This window comes from Oryzias latipes, chromosome 3 (genome assembly GCF_002234675.1).
Source record: "Oryzias latipes chromosome 3, ASM223467v1".
Taxonomy (NCBI): domain Eukaryota; kingdom Metazoa; phylum Chordata; class Actinopteri; order Beloniformes; family Adrianichthyidae; genus Oryzias; species Oryzias latipes.
The window spans coordinates 11,341,590-11,362,077 of NC_019861.2; the positions used below are offsets into that span (position 1 = coordinate 11,341,590).

General features: G+C 42.0%; 1 protein-coding gene across 2 annotated transcripts in view; it reads right to left on the reverse strand.

The window, feature by feature from the left end:
- Window positions 1-20,488, reverse strand: part of trip4 (thyroid hormone receptor interactor 4) — a 115,185-nt gene that overhangs the window by 54,628 nt on the left and 40,069 nt on the right. For both annotated transcript variants that reach the window (XM_023952878.1, XM_023952874.1), the window contains one exon: window positions 10,693-10,795. In XM_023952878.1, coding sequence (XP_023808646.1) covers window positions 10,693-10,795 — 103 coding nt within the window. The remainder of the gene's footprint in view (window positions 1-10,692; window positions 10,796-20,488) is intronic.

Here is a 20,488-nt window from a genome sequence, read left to right on the forward strand (position 1 = left end):
GGACATGATAGCTTTGAACACTTAAGTGCCTGAGATGCACTTTTAAGTGTATTTACATAGACTATGTATTAAAAGCAGTCACTCTAATGTGTGTTTCCATGCCTGGTGTGAAAGTAGCATCAGAGAATAGGTAAGGAGACAATTGGAGTAGAGTTTTGGTGGGCATCCCACAAGCACTTTTACGCACCCTGTTCGTGCAGCATTTGCACGTGGTCAGTGAGGGGCCAGTACTTGTACCTTGTACTTGTAGTGACAACCACAGTGTGGGGTAAGGCCACAACAGCATCACTCATTAGTTTTAAGAGTGGTCAACTTACATTACCCCTATGAAACAAAACCATCCAAAGATATAATTCAATTTAGGTGGTTTATAGGTTATATGTCCATAGGTTAATTGGTCACTCTAAATTGTCCCTAGGTGTGAATGTGAGAGTGTATGGGTGTGTGATTGTGGCCGTGCAACAGACTGGCGACCTGTCCAGGGTGTCCCCAGCCTTCGCCCACAGGTGGCAGGGATAGGCTCTAGCAGCCCCTGATCCCGAAAGGGACAAAACGGATAAGAAGATGAAAAAAAAACCCCAGCAGATTACATTGAAGGGTTTTCAGTGTACCGTCATGAACTGGTGAACTATCCTGAGTGTTCTTCAGTAGCTGGGTAGGCTCCAGCAACCCTGTGAACCTGAGTGGGAATAAAGTAGGTCCAGAAGTGGATCGTTTTCGGTCTAATTCAAGTACTGAGAAAGCAAAATGTGACAACGGAAGTAGAAAATTAGGCAAAAAACCTCCAGCAAAATCAGATTTGATGAGAACAACTGTCTGCTGTGACTGGCTGGAGTCAGTCGTGACAGGAAAGAGACAAAGAAAAAAAGGGCAAAAAAAAAAAAAAAAAAAAAACTGGAACATGTGTTGTAAGACAAACAAAGGCTACTAACTGCAGCAAATAGAGAACAGAAAGCAAATGGACAATCACAAATTCCCTATATAGTGGGTCAAAAGAATGAAGTTATTGTGTTACAGTCATTGCAAAAGGACAAAGGCTGAAACAGTAGAATGTTGGAACAAACTACTTAGGTTTCATGAACAACACATGTAATACAGGCGGCACAAAGACAAAGATGTGTAAACATGTGGTTATTCAAAGTTTTTCCTTTCAATCACTTTTAATAAGGTGTTTAGAAACATTGTTCATTTGAAATATTTTTGTGTATTTTCCTGCAATCCCTCACACAGAATGAAAACCTCACTAAAAATGTGGTCAATCAAAGTAAAATTGGAGCATCCTGTTTCAGAAAATGACTGCGTGTAGTTTTCTGTTAAGGCTTTGAAGCATTGCTAAGATACTCCATTTCTTACTCGTTAGAAGCCCTTTAGCCTCTTCTATGTTGCAGCTTGAAACTGGTGGATATGTTTAGGTAAAGCAAGGTCTATTTTAAAGATTCAAAATGAAGCTCTATCCCTAGCCTTTTCCCAAAAAAAGAATGTTCCACTTTTTAAAAAGCTAAAAACCAATCGGAGAATGGACGGCCCTTAAAACCATTTCCACTTTTTTTTTTTTTTTTAATGAATCCAAGCATTGCTTAACTTTTTCCAAGCTTCCCTAAACACACAAGAATATTATGCACTAATCAAATATGATGAAGGGCAAAAACAGGGGTTGCAACAAATCAGAATCCACAATTTCCCAAACTGAAAAGGGTTGTCCTTAAGAGAATCTTTATAGCCCTTAGCAGCGCTGATTTGTTTAAATTTATTTTGCCAAAGATTCATTAGTTAAAGGAGCTATGCAAGAACCTATTTAAAAATGTAACTTTATAAAAAGACAAAATCTTTTTCTATGCTTTGAAACGACATACTTCAAAAGTGCGCAGAGCAGCACTGATGCAAACACACAGCGTTACTGAAAAACACAGCTTATTAGAGCAAATTTAAAACATTAGGGACACATGGCATGAAAGACAAAGATCGCGGTTTATGTTTGTTCCATTGAAAGAGTCTTAAAAGTACAAAACACATTTTTCTCTCCTGCTACTGCAAGAATGCCGTGATTGAGGTTGTGAGCACAAGCAGATCTAGTGAAGGGAAGTTTATTGCTCGAGGCAAGACGCGATGCTCTTTGCTCATCAGCTCTCCCCTTCTCCTCTACCCATTAGCCAGTTGACAGATCGGTAATAAAACACAGCCTGTCACCTTCAAGGCCTGCCTCTCATTTACTAGACAACACATGGAACCCCCCCCCCCCCCCCCCACACATCTCCCTTTTGCCATCATCCGCTGCGCTCATTGGTGCTGAAACAGGATTTTTGGCCTCTGCCATTTCTGAGGCAGAAATCCAGATAGTCCTGAAGACGACATGAATATTAAATGGAAAATCCATGAATAAATAACCCCCCCCAAAAAAAGGACATCCGCTGCGGTTACCTCTGTCTGTTCCCCAGCGGTGGGTGACAGAGGAGAACAGGGGAAAAATACGTGATTACCTCAGGAGAAAAGGTGAACATTTATGAGTTTATTGGCTTTCCACAGTTTCTGTTCTAACGCAGGAACAAAAAGAGGCAATCAGAAGGTAGAAGTGCAGTTATCGGGATGCAGAGGAGATTCAGCTGCTGTATTTTCATAGGGAATAGTCTTTTTCCCGTGTGGTGAAGGATCAAAGTCATACATATTGCAACAGCCTCATAATGTATGCGAGGGAAAATGCAAATTTTGCAGCACAAAGATCTGGTGGTGCTCAGTGTGTACAAAGGGACAAGATGTTGAATGCATAATAGCAAAACGCCAGAATTAACTGCTTGTGATGTGTTGAAGTCCCTGGGTGTGTAAAGTTATCCTTTATTTTTTTCTTTTTCTTTGCTTTAAATCCTTTTTGTCAGTCTGATTAATACAATAGAAAGGAATTTTGTGCTTTTTCATTTTAAAGGAAACCAAAGCCTGTTACAGTTTAGGTGAATATGCATCTGAACATCTTTTAATACTGTATTTTCTTGCCCTTTAAATTGTGGACATTTTCTGAATCATCTTTACTGTAGCATTTAACAGATTTTTCCGGACAGAGCAACCACAAATGCACATGTTTATTCTATAGAGGTTGCACATGTGACATAACAAGCCGGTAGCTACTCAGCATGTTATCCTTTTAACACCACAATATAGTATGGATTCATTTTTGATGGGCTGCAAGAGTGATTATTCCTTATCTTTAGAATTAGTGATGTTAGCCTGCTACTCAATTTCGTCCCAAACGTCCCTTTTCAACATAAAACAATAAAGGTGAATGAAAAAAGTCTGTTGTATTAGCAGATCGTTGAAAATGCCAAAAAGTGCTCCTCCTCAGACAGAAGCATCACTTGCTGCCTGTATGCTCACTTCCACTTTAATCTCGTAAAATTACAAGTTTTTTTCGCGTAAATCTACGACTTCAAATCTTGTAATTTTTCTTTTGTTTTTTTGGTGGCCCTGTCGTACTCCTGATACCAGCGTCTAGTTTTCATTCAGGAAAATGCAACATTTTAGCTAAACATTTGAAATGGAAGGCGGGCGCTTGGTTTTTACATGCTAGAGTACGGCAAATAATTTCAAAATAATGATCATCGCATTTACCCAAACTATAACTTTACTGTGACTAAAGTGGGTCAATCACTTCCTTTCATGTGCAGGTCCCAAGTCCGGGTGAATACAGAAGATTGTAACACGAGGGACATTAAACAAAGAACAAAAGCTAAAACAGATTGGAAAAATCACACAAAGAACGTCTATATCTATCGTGGCAAAGGTTTGCATAAAAAAGACCTGATTTGGAGGAGACCTCAGTATTAAAAGAGACCCCCCCCCATTGACTTGATTTTTAAAACAAATAAATTAAAAAATAAAAATAATCAATTTCAAATAAAAAATGTATAGTACTTATACACTAAGGTAAAGGAATGGATTTGATACAGTTAATATCAAAAGCAAAGGTTAAAGACCGAGCAAAGTTTCACCCAAATGTATAATTCAATTTTAATTAATAAATAAAAAACACTCAAGCCATAAAGAAAATTATTAACCTCCTGAATTGTGAAATTTGGAGTAAGACAACACTGGTGTTGCTGTCAGTGTGTAAGGAATAATAATCGCTTTTCTTCACTTTCCCAAAAACTACCCACAGTGCAGATATTAAGCAATCTAGTTCCTAAAAAGAAATGTTAAAAAGAATCCAGAGCACCCTGTCTTTTTAGAACAGCAACCAATTTATTGCATTTTACTACATCAGATAAAAGAGAGCAATGAAAAATGAATAAATCATAATCTCTCGACTATTTTATTACCTTCCAACCAAACTTCACATCATAAATCAAAGCTGTTTTACTAAGGCTTTAAAAAACTGAGGGAACAAAAAGAAACATATTTAAGAATTAACTATTCGAGTACTTAAACAGTTGTACTATTTTCAGTCTGAGCTAAAAAACAAAAATCTACATTGTTAAGATAGAAGTCTCTAAAAAAAAAAAAAGACGAGTTCAAAGTGATTGAGGTTTGATTGACGCGGCCAAACCTGAAAAGATCTTTTTATGACCTGCAGCTAAAGCCAAGTTTCTCAAAGCAGTAATTATATCCATGACCTGCCTTCTCCTAGTCAGAGGCATCAATAAAAGAGAGCACTTTTGTATCTGCGGAGGAAGCATCAGCATGACTAATCTTTACACGCAGAGATAAGGCAGTGGGGGACAAAGCGCTCACTGAGCTCACACATTCACAAGACTCATAAATCCGGTTCCAAACTGAATGAAGAGCTGGCGAGGAGACATTTTTCTTTAAACGCTTGTAAAGAACGGTGTTTTGTTTCTCTGTCAGCCTTCTGTACTTTATGTGACACGTAATAACTGAAGCTAATTTAAACCTTCGTCTTATGTACAAATCTATACGTTGGATTTATAGTGTTACATAAAAGAGCCTTTAGTCCTTAAAGAAAAAAAAAAGGACTGGGAGGAGTTATTTGGATTATATTCATTTTCGTATTAATAAATTGCCAATTTCTTAACTCTGATAAACTAGCTAGCTGGTTTTAGTTGATGTAACTCAAATTAATACCTTCTATTCTAGATGCCTTAAAGCCCCACTCCAATTATATTTTGATCAGATTTGATCTATTACTAAACTGTTCCCAGTAGTCTTTCATCATGATGAACCAGTTTTTAGGCAAAATCTAAAATCCTGAGTTGTTTTCTAGGACATAGTTTCTGCAGAGCGGCAGTAGTTCATTGGAAATTCACCACTGACTTGTGAGCTGTACTGTTGGTGCAGAAGTAAGCCTACACTGATATGCCATCATTCCTTTGTTTCCACTCTCTCCTGCTAGCATCCAGCTCCTCACAACCCCAGGCTAAGATTAGTGGTGCTACAAAATTGGCGAGAAATACTGGAGCCATCCAGCCGCACAGTTTTGAGCCGGATGCCAGTTCAGACATGAGAAATGAAGATGTTGATGTAACAATTTGTCTGAGAGGTGAATGCATCAGAAGCCAGGCAATTTGAAAAAAGAAAAAGTCAGAAACGCAGTTTTAATCCTAAATTATTTTATATATGTCCTTTATTATGAGATAAATGCTACAAGAACATGTTAAAAACACCAAAAGCACATATTTTCATTGGAGTGGGTCTTTAGGGCTTAAAGTCATCTCACCCACTCATGGACCATTATGCTGCCAAAGCAGTCTTCATAGTTAACAACAAGTGGTTTTTATTTCAAAGGATAAACCCTAATTAAAAATATCAAACCCAATACTTCCAAACAATGTGGAACCAGTCAAAGCTCAGAACGTCTTGATTAGGGCTAAATATCACCAATAACTTCTAGAATCAATTCAATTCACGATTTTATTTCCCCCCCCGATACACTCTTTTTTGATTCAATTCAATTTTGAATTTACAGCTTTCATATTTAGACATATTTGTATAAAAACACAGTAATAATCTCTATATGTTTTGAAGATATTCATATTATTCTGATACAGTTCACACAATAGGGAAATAATAAACCAATGAGATTTTTTCCTTAAACTTTTACCTTCAAAGAGTTTGGAAAATTCATGTCTGAGAATATTAAGCTGGTTATTAAGTCAGCAATGTACGTTTAGGTCGATCGAGCGTTAGCATTAGCTGCCCAATGGGAAATAGGCTCAGTAGGCGTGTATGATACACCACAGTTTGTTTCCTCAGACAATCTGTTTTGTCTGGCAGCTGTGAATGCTCATAGAAACACTGGTGGAGGCCAAACAAGTGAACTCAAAACAAAAGCCTTTTGTACACTTGCAAGTGAATCCTGGTGTGGTTCACAACAATGTAATTGTAGGTTTTAGGCAATACATTGTTCCCTCGTTTATCACAAGGGCTACGTTTTAAAAATAACCTGCGATTGGTGAAATCGCAGGTTATTTTAAGGCTGTAAAACCTCTCACTACACACTTTATGCCATTTTTCCAGACATAAATGAAGACGTTCACATTTTTCTCTCAAAATTGCACGCGAAACAGCAAGACTGCAAAAGGTGATACAAAATATAGCAAAGGATTACTGTTGATAAAGTGTGTTGTCTTGTGTACTGACTGTTGTTTGTTTTGGGCAACACACCCTTCACGCAAACCTCTTTTAGCATGAAAGCAAAGCAAACCAATCACATCTATATTTTTTAGCATTCCAGCCCAAATAAACCACGTTTGAAATACTGTTCAGTTCTTGAAGTGGCATTAAAATAATTTGTCCTAATATTGGAACAAAGTAGAAATTAAATAACCCTCTGTAGCTTAGTGCTTTTGAATCAAGCTAGTTAAAGGTTCAGTAGGTTTGCACAAAGCCTTCAGTCAGAAGTCTAAGAGGATAATGAGCTAAAACCCATCCTCATTTCTTTTTTGAACTATGCATAGGAACTATCCTTATGGGATGCTGGAGATTAGAGCAACATTTTAAATAAATCTCATTTTTTGCACCTTCAGAATGAGGTAAAATGATGCGGCTCTCCAATATTAAAATGAAAAAGTGCTACATATTTAAATGCCCTAAATATGAGTGTATGGTATTTCTCCCCCCCCTTTTTTTTTTCAACCAGCTATTTCATACAGATCGTGTCAGGCTGTTAAAACATGGGGATCTGAAGCAATAAAGAACAGTAAAAGAAAATGTGTGCTCATGGCAGAGAGCCAATTAGCTTTTAACACCCAGCCTGACCTTCAGCTAACAGAGAAGCACACAGATAGAAATATTCAGCGTATGTGACGTTAAACCATAATACACATCCCATCTAACAGCAGAGAGTCTTGGCTATATATCATTTTAAATGCCACAGACTCCACCACAGGGTAATGACTGATCAACCTGAGTTTGCATTCAGCCTGGCCTCACTTATCATCATCACGGCAACTGGCTGGAGAGAAACACAAGGGGGAAGGAGGGTGTGTGCGTGTGATGAAAGAGAGGGTTATTTGATAATGCCTGAATGAATCCAATAATGCTATTCCGTCTGTGCATGTGCCAGCTTCTCTGTTCAACAGTCTGTGATGCTTTTAGTTGTAATAGGCAGATATTACAAAGAAATGTTGGCCTTAGCTGTAAAAATAAAAAAACCTACCTGAATCAACCACCTCTGTGTTTGTCCATCAGTCAAGTCAGATTTCAATGACAGCTTGTTTGAATCAAAATCAATGAACTTTGACAGCAATTCTGAGAGAAAGATTTCTTTTACATTTCATGAACAGGTGGACATAAAAAATTGTTTTTCACCAAATAAACTGCTTACAATATTTTTGGAATGTCTCAGATTGAAAACTTTTGGACAGCAAATTCCAAAGAACCACTCTGATGAAAATTGTGTTTTTGGTGTTTATTTTAACATGTTCTTGTGGCAATTTTTTGATGACGAAAGACGCATAGAATTCAAGCTTCAAACTGCATTTCAGAGTTTTTTTATCTTCAAATTGTTGTGAATCAGGAGCACACAAAGATGCCGCCCGAAAAGGGCTTATTTGTGACGTAAAAAACTAGACTCCCTGCTTCGAGCTCTTGGGAACAGGTTGGGAAAGGGGGGGTGGGGCCGCCCACAACAATAGGACTTTAATTATGAAAATAAGCCATGGCAGTCACAAAGAAAAGATGCAGAGGTTTGAAAAAGAAAAGAGACAGAAAAACAAGCTAGCTGCTGACTAAACCAAGATTTATACATAAAACGTCCAAAGTGGGGAAAATGGAGGCTACTGAAATTTCTGAGCTGACATTTTCAGCAGCCGGTAAATCATAGTGACTTCAGGCATGACACATAGATAAGAGTGTATGGCATTTACGAATACTGCACTGGAACTGAGAGCTGCACCATCCCAGCAGCCTTTAATATGGATTATCATTGTTAAATGTAAGCGATGGACCCCGCTTCAGCCCAACTGTGGGTGGTATAGGCCCCAGCAACCCTCTGACCTAGAAAGGGATTAAGCAGGTTTGGAAGATGGGTGGATGTTAAATATTGTGAAGATGATACTAATGTTTAGTTTCCGAGTGTAATTCAGTAGTTTTTTAAATTCAACAAATGTCTTTATAAACACGTACGATTTTAACTGATTGGTTTTTAGAAATGCATAAAAATCTGAAAACCAGTGAATGTTAAAAGAAAATTAGAAACATTTAATATTGTCAAATATTTTTTTTTTTTGGATAAAACACTTGTGGTATTCCAATGACAAGAATATTGCCTTGTAATGTAAAGTCCTTCGATAACTTCTCAGCTGAAAACAGGAAATAGCAAAGGTCACAGCACAGAAATGCTGCAGCTAAAGTGTCAAGTTCAATAAAAAAACAAAAAGCATAAATGACTTTAAAAACAGTATTGGTACCAGATGGAAGTAGAAAAGTAACTTTTTTTTTTTTTTGCTTTAACTTGCGAACATTTGAGTCCGGGTTTTTATCCTCACAGACAACCCATGGGTGAAAAGATGGGGAAACATTCCAAAGAAAAACAGGCAGATGTTTTCTTCTTTGAGACTACAGTAAGTGAGTCTGTTAGAGACGTGAGAAAAAACAAACAAACCACTAATTACACGAGGCAGGAAGCGGTGAAATTAACTGCAAATAAGGATTCTTATCTTGCTTTTCAACAAGAAACAAAGGTGGTACCTTGATAAAAGACTCAACTCACACACTGATGCAGCAATTAATGCAAACAGATGAATTAATTAGAGTAAGGAGGTAATTGTGCATTATTTAAAAAAACAATCATATTTACTGATATTCTAATAAAAAAACGTTGATGTCTGGAGAGGCTTTGCCTGGAAGAACCTTATAAGATTTTTCTTGACTCCTAAACTGAAGAACAAACAGTTCAAACCAAATCAGAGCTGTTGGCGTGGATGTGGAGAAGTAAATGTTGACCATTCACATTTGTTTGGAAATGTCAGAACGTAGCAGGTTTTTGGATGATGGGGGGGGATCTCACATGCAAAGTGCTTGGATACACAAATCCTTTGTTACCAGAACAGTTTTATCTGTACCTGATCTCAGGAAACTCAATCCACCAAAGTGACAAATACTTATTTAAAGTTATGCCACTAGCCGCCAGAAAAACATGAACCAGGAATTGGGGCACTACGGAGATCCCTTCAAAGGCAATGGACCAACGATCAACAACATATACTCAATGGAAATAATTACATACAGACTGAAACTACAAGAGGCACAATTACACTGAAAGTGGAAAAAATGGACACTGTGTAACAGATAGACATATGAAGCACCTAGAATTGACCTTTTTTATTTTGTATTTTTTCGTGATGCTGGTTTGTGATTTGTGTTCATGTCACAAAAACTAATAAAAATAAAGTTATAAAAAAACGATGTTTGTACAACCATGATGTCAAGTGTGTAAGTGTATCAGCAAAGATCAAAGATTTGTTGTTTATTCAAAATGATCTACTTAATGAAGATTTTCAAAATAAAATTGTTTTGCCTTGAAGTAAATTCTTTCTTTACTTCTAGTGTATCAGCAAAGAGAAACATTTATGGCATTTAGTGATGTTTTTTTAAAGAACAGTTTTTAGTACCTGTCAATGTACTATTCAGCAGGAAGTTTGTTCATATTTTTGATTTTCTTTCTTTTTAAATGATCGTTTTGACAAAAAAGGTGGACAGTCTCTAGTTTAGTCTTCGCCTGCTACATTTTCCCTTGAACTACTCAAAAGCATTTCCCATTGATCTAAAAGCTCTGAAAAAAGGCTCAGCTACGTAAACAATCCTCTCAAGTCTTTAGAGGCTTTTGAAATATTAACAAAAGAGCTCGCAGGTACATCAGTTTGCAGGGGCAGCAATGGCAGCAAAGGGAAAATGTATTTGAGTCTGCTTATAAATCACAGTGCAGCAGCAACATCCAGGTCTGGCCTGCTCCCCCAGGCACCTTAAAATCCTGCCTTTACAGATGGAGCTCAGAGAGAAATGATGTGTGTGTGTGTGTCTGGATGAGAATGTGCAGTTTTGTTTTATTAATGACAATATAATGATAAGAAACTGCACTGTGTGTTATTATGCATTGAAATGAGTGTTTAAGAATGCATGGGTGCATAGAAATGCAGATGAGGATTAAAAAAAAAATATATATATATATATATATATATATAAAATAAAAACTCTCAAGCTCATTTTCAAACACCCCATTTTCTCTGACATGAAAGAATGTAAACTCACAGATCTTGTGTTTTCCTTTCATGGGGAATTTCACCAGCAGCTCCTGGGGATTAGTGCAGATGAAGACGAATGGAGAAGACGACTCCTCGCAGGTTTCAGGGAACTGCAGGGGTGATGGAGGGAGACAGGAACGATGCATTAGACTCTTTCTACGCAAAAACGAAATACACTTTAAAGATAATGACGGTAAAACGATTACTGTGTCAGTTGAAAAACAGACATTGTGCTGCTGTAGTTTGCCAGGCTTGGTGTAGCAACAAGCAGAACTAATAAAAAGGATTTACTTATGCTCTTTTGTCATGTCTCGTCAAGTTTCCTGTTGTCTCGTGTGGGGTTCCTGTTTTGTTTTGAAAGTCTAACCTACCTCTCGTTCCAGACCTTCCCCTTCCTGCTGTGTCTGCTCCCCACACCTGTGTCTGCCTCATCATCCCTGATCATTCCCACCTGTGCCTCCCCTCCTCATGTATTTATAGCCTGTGTTTCCCTTTGTCCTGTGCCTGTTTGTCATGTGCTTTCACCTGCCAAAGCTAGCTTCTCTCTTGATTCAAGAAATTAAACCCTTAAGCTCTGCATCTGAGTCCAGTCCTGTGTTCTGCCTTGTCAGTACAAACAGGCCAGAATGGACTCAGCAGAGAGCAGTAGTTTAACATCCATCCTGCAACGCCTGGAAGCCCGCCTTTCTCAACAGGAGGACTTCCAGAAGGCCCTGGCGTCTCATATGGTTCAGGTCTCTACCCAAGTTCAAGACCTCCGTTCAAGTTCCCCCTGGACAATCCCTCCTCCAGGACCCTCTGCTTCCATCCCAGTCCCTCCTACCTCCATGCCTGTCAGGAGCCAGGAAATCAAGCTCGCCCCTCCCGATCGTTACTCTGGAGAACCTGGACTGTGTAAGCCCTTCCTCACTGATTGTTCTATTCATTATGAACATTCACCCCATGCCTTCGTTTCTGACAGAGCCAGAATCGCCTTCATGATCTCCCATCTAGCGGGGAGGGCTCGTGCATGGGCCATGGCTGAGTGGGCTCGTGACTCCCCGCTCTGCTCATCTCTCATCGCCTTCCAGGAGGCGCTTCAGAACACTTTCGACCCGGTGTCAACCAGCCGGGATAAAGCCCGTGAGCTCACCATCATACGCCAAGGGGGGGACTCTGTCTGCGATTACGCCATCCGATTCCGCACCCTAGCAGCCGAGAGCGGGTGGAACTCGGTGGCGCTGTATGATGTCTTCATGAAAGGGCTGGCTCCGCGCATTCAGGAGCAGCTCATTCCGTTGGACTTACCTCAGGGTCTCGACTCTCTGATCGCTCTCGCCATCCGCACGGATAACCGACTCCGTGAACTCGTCTCCCGACGCGGCAGCGGATCATCAGGAGGCGGGTCTTCTCGCGGGGCTGAATCCGCGGAAAGACGAAACCACCGCCGATTCTCAGCCGACCCGCATCCCTCCGTCACGGCGGACAGCTGTGAAGAGCCCATGCAGGTGGGAAGGACACGACTTTCGGCGGAGGAACGACAGCGACGCCTGCAGGAGGGCCGGTGCTTCTACTGTGGGGAGATTGGTCATCCCGTTTTCTCCTGCCCCGTGAAAAAAAACAGCAACGGTGAGTCAGATCTCCGCTATGGACGGACGCACACGGAGCCTCACGTCATTAGTGGTGACCCACCACGGCTCCTCCACAGCTCTCGTAGCTCTCATTGACTCCGGGGCTGATGTCAGCCTAATGGACTGGAAGCTGGCAGTCAGCTTAGGTCTTAAGCCACAGCCTCTGGACAGACCCATCCAGGCCCGGGGCCTCCATGGGAGGGGTCTTTTTAATATCACTCATGTCTCAGAACCCCTCAAACTGTCCATAGGAAACCATTCAGAAATCATGTCTTTCCACCTGTTTGAGGGCTCCTCTAGGAAGCTGGTTCTGGGATTTCCTTGGCTGCGCGAGCACAATCCCCGGGTGGACTGGGCGACCGGGAAAATACTAGAATGGGGGCCAGGATGTGACGGACACAAAAGTCCCCATGCTGCAGGTAAACGAACCATCATAGACAATAACCCTGTTCCTGTTCGTTCTGCTCCAGGTCCAGAGGCCCCTGACCTGAGCACAATACCCTCATGTTACCATCATCTGTCTGAGGTCTTCAATAAATCCCGGGCTCTGAGCCTTCCACCCCATCGCCCCTACGACTGCGCCATCGACCTGGTTCCGGGATCCATCATTCCTAAAGGACACCTGTATTCAATCTCAGCTTCGGAACGCCAGGCGCTTAATAAATACATTGACGAATCTCTGGCAGCGGGTCTCATTCGTCCATCCTCATCCGCAGCTGGTGCCGGGTTCTTCTTTGTCGGAAAGAAGGATGGGACCCTTCGACCCTGCATAGATTACAGCGCGCTCAACAACATAACCGTCAAAAACAGATATCCGTTGCCGCTCATGTCCTCTGTTTTCGACCAGCTCCAGCAGGCCAGGGTGTTTACTAAGCTCGATCTCCGTAACGCCTATCATTTGGTCAGGATCAGAGAGGGGGACGAGTGGAAAACAGGGTTCAACACCCCAAGAGGCCACTATGAATACCTGGTCATGCCCTTTGGACTCACTAACGCCCCCGCCGTTTTCCAGGCCATGATCAATGATGTCCTCAGGGACTTCTTGGATCATTTTGTGTATGTTTATTTGGATGACATCTTGATTTACTCCCCGGACCTGGACTCTCATGTCTCCCATGTCTCCGCAGTCCTCCAGCGACTTCTAGATAACCACCTTTACGTCAAAGCCGAAAAGAGTGAGTTCCACGTTTCCACCGTCACCTTCCTAGGTTTTGTTGTGTCAGCAGGGGCGGTAAAGATGGATCCAGCCAAGGTCAGCGCAGTCAGGGACTGGCCGACACCTGACAGCCGAAAGAAGCTGCAGCAGTTCCTAGGCTTTGCGAACTTTTATAGACGCTTTATCCGGGGTTTTAGCTCCATTGCAGCACCCCTCCATGCCCTCACGTCCCCACGGGTGCAGTACCGGTGGACGCCTGCGGCTGAGACCGCTTTCCGGGCGTTGAAACGCCGCTTCACATCAGCTCCACTGCTCATTATGCCTGATCCACACCGTCAGTTCATCGTGGAGGTTGACGCCTCCAATGAAGGGTTGGGGGCCGTCCTATCACAGCGGTCGGAGCTGGATGGGAAGGTCCATCCCTGTGCGTTCCTGTCCCGGCGCCTCTCGCAGGCTGAACGCAACTACGACATCGGCAACCGGGAGCTGTTGGCGGTCAAGGTGGCTCTGGAGGAGTGGCGGCACTGGCTGGAGGGTGCGGAGCACCCTTTCATTGTCTGGACCGATCATAGAAACCTTGAGTATATCAGGACTGCCAAGAGACTTAATGCTCGCCAGGCCCGATGGAGACTCTTTTTTGATCGTTTTTCTTTTTCCCTTTCTTACAGGCCGGGGTCCAAGAACGTGAAGCCGGATGCCCTGTCTCGTCAGTTCGACCCCGCGCCTGTTGCCAAAGAACCTGAACCTATTCTTCCACTGACTTGTGTGGTTGGAGCTGTGTCTTGGCAGATAGAATCTGAGGTAATGCGGGCTAACAGTGGGGTGCAAACGCCCAGTGGTTGCCCAAGGAATCGCCTATTTGTACCCCCGACACTGCGCTCTAGGGTGATCCACTGGGCCCACACCTCACTGCTTTCCTGTCATCCGGGAGTTAGGCGGACCATGCACGCCATCTCTCGGAGGTTCTGGTGGCCTCGCATGGAGCCGGAGGTCCGGGAGTACGTTTCTGCCTGTTCAGTCTGTGCCAGGAACAAGTCTTCCACCAGTCGTCGCATGGGGCTCCTACAACCCCTTCCTGTACCTTCCAGACCGTGGGCGGACATCTCCATGGACTTCGTCACCGGCCTTCCTGTCTCACGTGGTCACACAACTGTTCTTACGGTCGTGGACAGGTTCTCAAAGATGGTCAGGTTCATCGCCCTGCCTAGACTGCCTTCAGCTAAAGGCACGGCAGAGATCATCATGAACCAAATTGTGAGGTACCACGGTTTCCCGAAGGACATTGTGTCAGACCGGGGACCTCAATTCGTGTCCCGGTTCTGGAAGGAGTTCTGCCGGCTCATCGGTGCCACGGTCAGCTTGACCTCGGGTTACCATCCCGAATCCAATGGCCAGACTGAACGTCTCAATCAACAGCTGGAAACCGGCCTCCGGTGCTTGGTCTCTCAGAACCCCTCAACATGGAGCAGGCACTTGATCTGGGTTGAGTATGCGCACAACACCCTGCCCACCTCAGCTACCGGCATCTCGCCCTTCAAGTGTGTCTTCGGTTACGAGCCACCCCTGTTTGCAGCCTTGGAACCCGATGTTGCAGTTCCGTCGGTCCACGCCCTGGTCCGCCGCTGCCGTCGCATCTGGGAGGCTGCCCGGCAGGTCCTGGTTCGGCAACAGGACAGGGTCAAGGCAGCCGCTGACCGCCGAAGGCGTCCCGCTCCCACCTACCGTCCCGGTCAGAAGGTCTGGCTCTCGACCAAGGACCTCAACCTGCACGTTCCAAGTCGGAAATTGGCTCCAAGGTTCGTGGGTCCGTTTCCTGTCTCCAAGGTCATCAACCCAGCAGCGGTCCGTCTTCGGCTGCCCCGGTCCCTCCGGGTCCATCCCACATTCCATGTCAGCAAGGTGAAGCCGGTGGTGGACAGTTCCCTGATGCCTCCCTCGGAGCCACCCCCTCCGCCCAGAATGGTGGGGGGTGGTCCGGTGTACACGGTGGAGAAGATTCTGGCTGTCCGGAAGCGGGGCCGGGGTCGCCAGTTTCTGGTGGACTGGAAGGGATACGGGCCGGAGGAGCGACAGTGGATTCCGGAACGCTTTATTGTGGACAAGTCGCTCCTGACGGATTTCTTTAGGTCTGGGGCTCCTGGACCGTCAGGAGTCGGTCCTTAAGGGGGGGGTTCTGTCATGTCTCGTCAAGTTTCCTGTTGTCTCGTGTGGGGTTCCTGTTTTGTTTTGAAAGTCTAACCTACCTCTCGTTCCAGACCTTCCCCTTCCTGCTGTGTCTGCTCCCCACACCTGTGTCTGCCTCATCATCCCTGATCATTCCCACCTGTGCCTCCCCTCCTCATGTATTTATAGCCTGTGTTTCCCTTTGTCCTGTGCCTGTTTGTCATGTGCTTTCACCTGCCAAAGCTAGCTTCTCTCTTGATTCAAGAAATTAAACCCTTAAGCTCTGCATCTGAGTCCAGTCCTGTGTTCTGCCTTGTCATCTTTAGCTGGTAGTGATGAAACCGACTGCTATAAAGATGACAACAAAAGCATTGGAACGGACATCTGTGAGAGCTCAGATTAAAAAAAACGTTTGACGTTAATAAACCAGTCAGGCCGCATGTTGAAAAACCTGTGCAGCTTATTTTTCAGTGTATAAGTTGTGGTTATTTCCATAGTTTGGTCAGGAGTGTTGCTTTTACTCAGGAGCTCATTTATTAATTATTTTCTCACTAACAACTTTTATTGCCCTTCGTTGTTTTCCTAAACTTGATGATTTTTGTCTTATTTGCATTAAGACATTAATATTCTGGTTTTTCTTTTTTCATTCTTCGGGATAAAAGTTGTCACACAGCCACTACATAGATTTTGCATATATTGAACAGATGAGAATTGGTCATACGTGGAAAAAGTCAGAAAAGTTGTTTTCACAGATGAATCACAATTGAACCACGTTAAAATCACGGAGGAAGTACCAATAAACTAGCGAGAGAAGAGGTAAATCAATGTAAAAGCCAAATCTGACCCACAGTTCAGGCCTCAGTTACATAATTTGAACGTGATATGTGCGCCACATCTTCGATATAAAGTTATTCATTGGTGGAAAATGCGTGAAAATTCCGTTAGACATACGTGGAATGGTAGCGGAAAGCCACAACTTTGCTTATGCATCTCGTAAAAAAAAGATTTACGTAATAATTGCACATGAGCAACTAAAAATGTGTATAGACTGCGTAATTCTCAACCCACCAAAATTGTGAACAGCTCAAAACCAAATTCACATAGAGATCCGTCGGCCAAAACCCTCGACAGACGTCTGCGCACATCGACGTATGACGAACGCAAGAAACACTGAGTTACCTATATCACGCATGGATCATGAAAGACCAAAATTTCATACGTGGAAAATGCACAAAATGTGTGAACTGGGTTACATAAACACAGACGTACTGCTGATAGCAGCAGTCATTCAGAAGCAGCTCCTGCAGAAGGAAGTAAAGGTCGCTTTTAAAAAAGACTGAATGATTTCATGAACCCAGACATGGAGCCCTGATTACCCATTTTTTTGTAGAACTCTCCAAATTACATAAACCTCTCAACATCATCCGTGACTTCAATGCATTGTAAATTAGATGTATAGTCAATGCTTGCATGTAGAGATGAGGCTAAAAACCTGAGATGTGCTTCTCACATATGAGATGGAAGTGTCTAGTTTACAAACACAATTTTAGACAAGCATCAGGTTTGACACGCAAATTTGACTTGTGAATTGCGTTTGAATGAGCGTACTATTACGCCTGGCTAGGCAGATTTGTTCAGAAGCATTGCACCTTTTCCCGAAAGTGCGACTTTTAGGTGTTTTTTTTTTTGCTGCTGCGACTTATATTCAGGAGCGACTTGCAGTCCTAAAAATACGGTATCTAATATACAGAAGTCCTAATCCAACCGCATTTTTCTGTGCATGTTTAGCTGTTTTACATTCCAGTGAATGGGAGGTAGTTTTATCGTCCATAAATGACAGTAGTGGGGAGCATCCGCAGACCCAGAGACAAGAGAAAAACCTCTTTATCCTTTTGTTATTGATTGATCTCTCAGGTGAGAGTGGGGAATTGACTGACACAGTGACAAAGGAGTCATCTTTCCCATCACTGGCAGCCAACAGCTCTCAGCTCATCCAATTTCCTCCAGAGCCATCAGATAGTGGCCATGATTGCATCTAGCCATCCAGGAAGCATCTTTTTTTCATGACAGCATGCCTTTCCCTCCACCCACCTCTTATTTACAGCCTCTGCCTCAAAGGAGTACTGAAGGGGAGAGATAAATGTGGAGTTTCAGGTAAAAGGAAAAAAAAAATCCACAGTGTCATCCATCTGAGGAGGTTTGACAAACCAGGAGGAGATGATGAAGATGCTTAATTCAGAAGAAGTTGACCTGATGAGGGGTAAAATATGTAAACAATCAAAGTGCTATTAGGCATGATCCTGAATCCAACATTAGTGTGTTGATTAATCCTTGTGATTGAAGCGGGAGCCACATTAAATTGCTTTTTCAGCTTAGAAATTTCCCCTGATTGTTTTTCAACAGGGATTTAAAGGAAGGTAATGAACAAGAAGGTTGTGATTCCTAAAATGTAATTTTCATGAGAAAAAGCTTCATAAGATTTCAAGGGAAAAACTAAAAAGAACAGACAATAAATTCACCAGTAGATGCCAGCATTAGAGATTACTGTGTGGGAATAAATCAATTTCTATTTATCAATAAACATTTACTAAGTTCATTGACTTTGATTTCCCTTAATTCCTAAGTAAATGTAACAAAGACAACTTCTTGTTGTTGTAAAATGCCACGAGAAAACATGACGTGGCATCCATAGATACTCAATGACAACATTTCTTAGAGCTAGTATTGCTTCAAGCAGTCCTCCACCAAAATCCAACAAACAGCATGACATGAATGTAGGAACACCCTCTATCAGCAAAACACTGTGGACTCTGGTTATTTTGTTGGTTTTCCAGTTTATTGCTCTGCAATAAAATGCAGGTTCATTATATTATATCAGATAACAAAGCTATGAGAGTCACAACATTATTGAACAGACCACAAACTATTGCAGGGACTTTTCCATTGAATTCTTCAGAAAAGAGCCAATACTGAAGTTCAGGCTTTATAAAGGAATAATCTACACACACAGGTGTAAAAGATTCCTCCTCTTTATGTGAACCTGGACTTTCAGTTCAATTTGTCATTTAAAAAAAACAGACATTTAGACTCCACTTTCAAGATTACAAATTTGCTTCCAGAGGGTGGTTGGCCATTCTCAACATCCAACACAATTTTATGATTATCAACTGCATCATGGGTATAGATCAAGGAAGACCAAATAAATATCTCATTTAGCGTTTGTGTCCACTAAAGAATTTATCGATACTGATGGTTGGGGAGAAAGACGCTTCGTGGCTTTGGGCGGTCATGGTGCAGAGGCAGTGGGCGAGCGATTGGAGGTTTGCAGATTTGGTTCTCACTCTGTGTGATCATGTGGGACCTGACTTAATCCAAGAAATACTGTCACGTCAGTCGGTTCTTTTTCAATTTAGTTTAAAGCAAAGAATTAAAAAGTAAATATTTGTTGACTAACTTGCTGCTTTGAATGGTCATCATGTTCTGAAAAGTCCCTGTTTTATACTCAGAGTGCATGTTTTATGTTTGCCGTTCACTCATTCTTAAAAATTCAATTATTTCGGGATTAATATCTGCACTACCTCCATGCATGCAATTTTAGAGTGCAAAGAATAACTAGAGAACCTAGAAAATCTGAACAACATAAACTTTAAAAAATAAATAAAACAAATATTTTTAATCTAAATAACAAGTAAAGAATCCTTAAACTATTTTTCCAGGCTCGTTTAACGTTTATACTGGTAGTTTATTTTTAATAATCTAAAACTTTGACCAAGGTAATAACATAAAGCTTGAAAGCCATAACAGTTACATTAAACCATCTCTAGTTGAACATTTCTGTCCTAACATACACAATAAGAGAGAAAAATAGTACAATACACAATCCTGCAAAACTACCAAAAGCCTCAACTTTTTCTTGTCATCGTATTGTTTCAACAAACAACTCAATCACTCCTTTCTCTCCCACACGCAGCAGATAAGAGCTATCCAGACCGCAATCTGCTCTCTCTCTAAATGTGCTGTCATGTCTGACTGAAAGCCCAGGGAATACGGCCATAACAAGATTCATGACAGAGGGCTGCCACCTCAACAGCTTGATGAGCCTCATCACACATTTCATGTCTAAATGTATGCATGCATCCTCTCAATGTCTTCTAGTTAGGGGCAGGCGATTTGACCCAAAAATTACACCAAATGTGTTTGTACAGCACAATTTATACTCAGAACAAATCAAGGGCTTTACAGAAAAAGACAAACTATATGCATGCAGAAAGGAATCACATTCAGGACAGTAAACCACAATTATAGGAGTAAAATCCTAATAATTACAATCCCTTTAATTAGGAATAATAGAGGAGAGCACAGGTAAAATACCTTCAGTGGTCATGCAATGAGATGAGAAGGATAGCCTTTAGTCTGGACTTGAACATTGTCTGAGTTGAAGCTTTTCTAACATCATCAAGAAAACTGTTCCAGATTATAGCTGCATAAAAGTTAGTCTTGATTTTCGGCACCAATAAAGGATCTGTTCCTGACTGATTTAGTCCAATGAGGTTCATATGGAACTAACATGCCAGAGATGTACTTTGGTGGTAAGCCATGGTGGAACTTTAACACAAGCAGAGCTATTTTAAGTCTGTGTGCAATAAAAAACCAGTGCAAAAGACCTGAAGACAGAACTGACGTTGACAGCATGTCCTGGTTTTAGTAAGGACCCAAACAGCAACGTGCAAATGCTTTAGTGCACGTTTACAGAGTCCAGTGAACAGACAGAAAAGACTTCCACCTGCCTGAGATAAACATGTGAATAAGCAGCTCTAGGTTGATTTTTTTCAGTGTTCTCTATGTTTAGCTTGGGAATGTAGTTTTGCATCCAC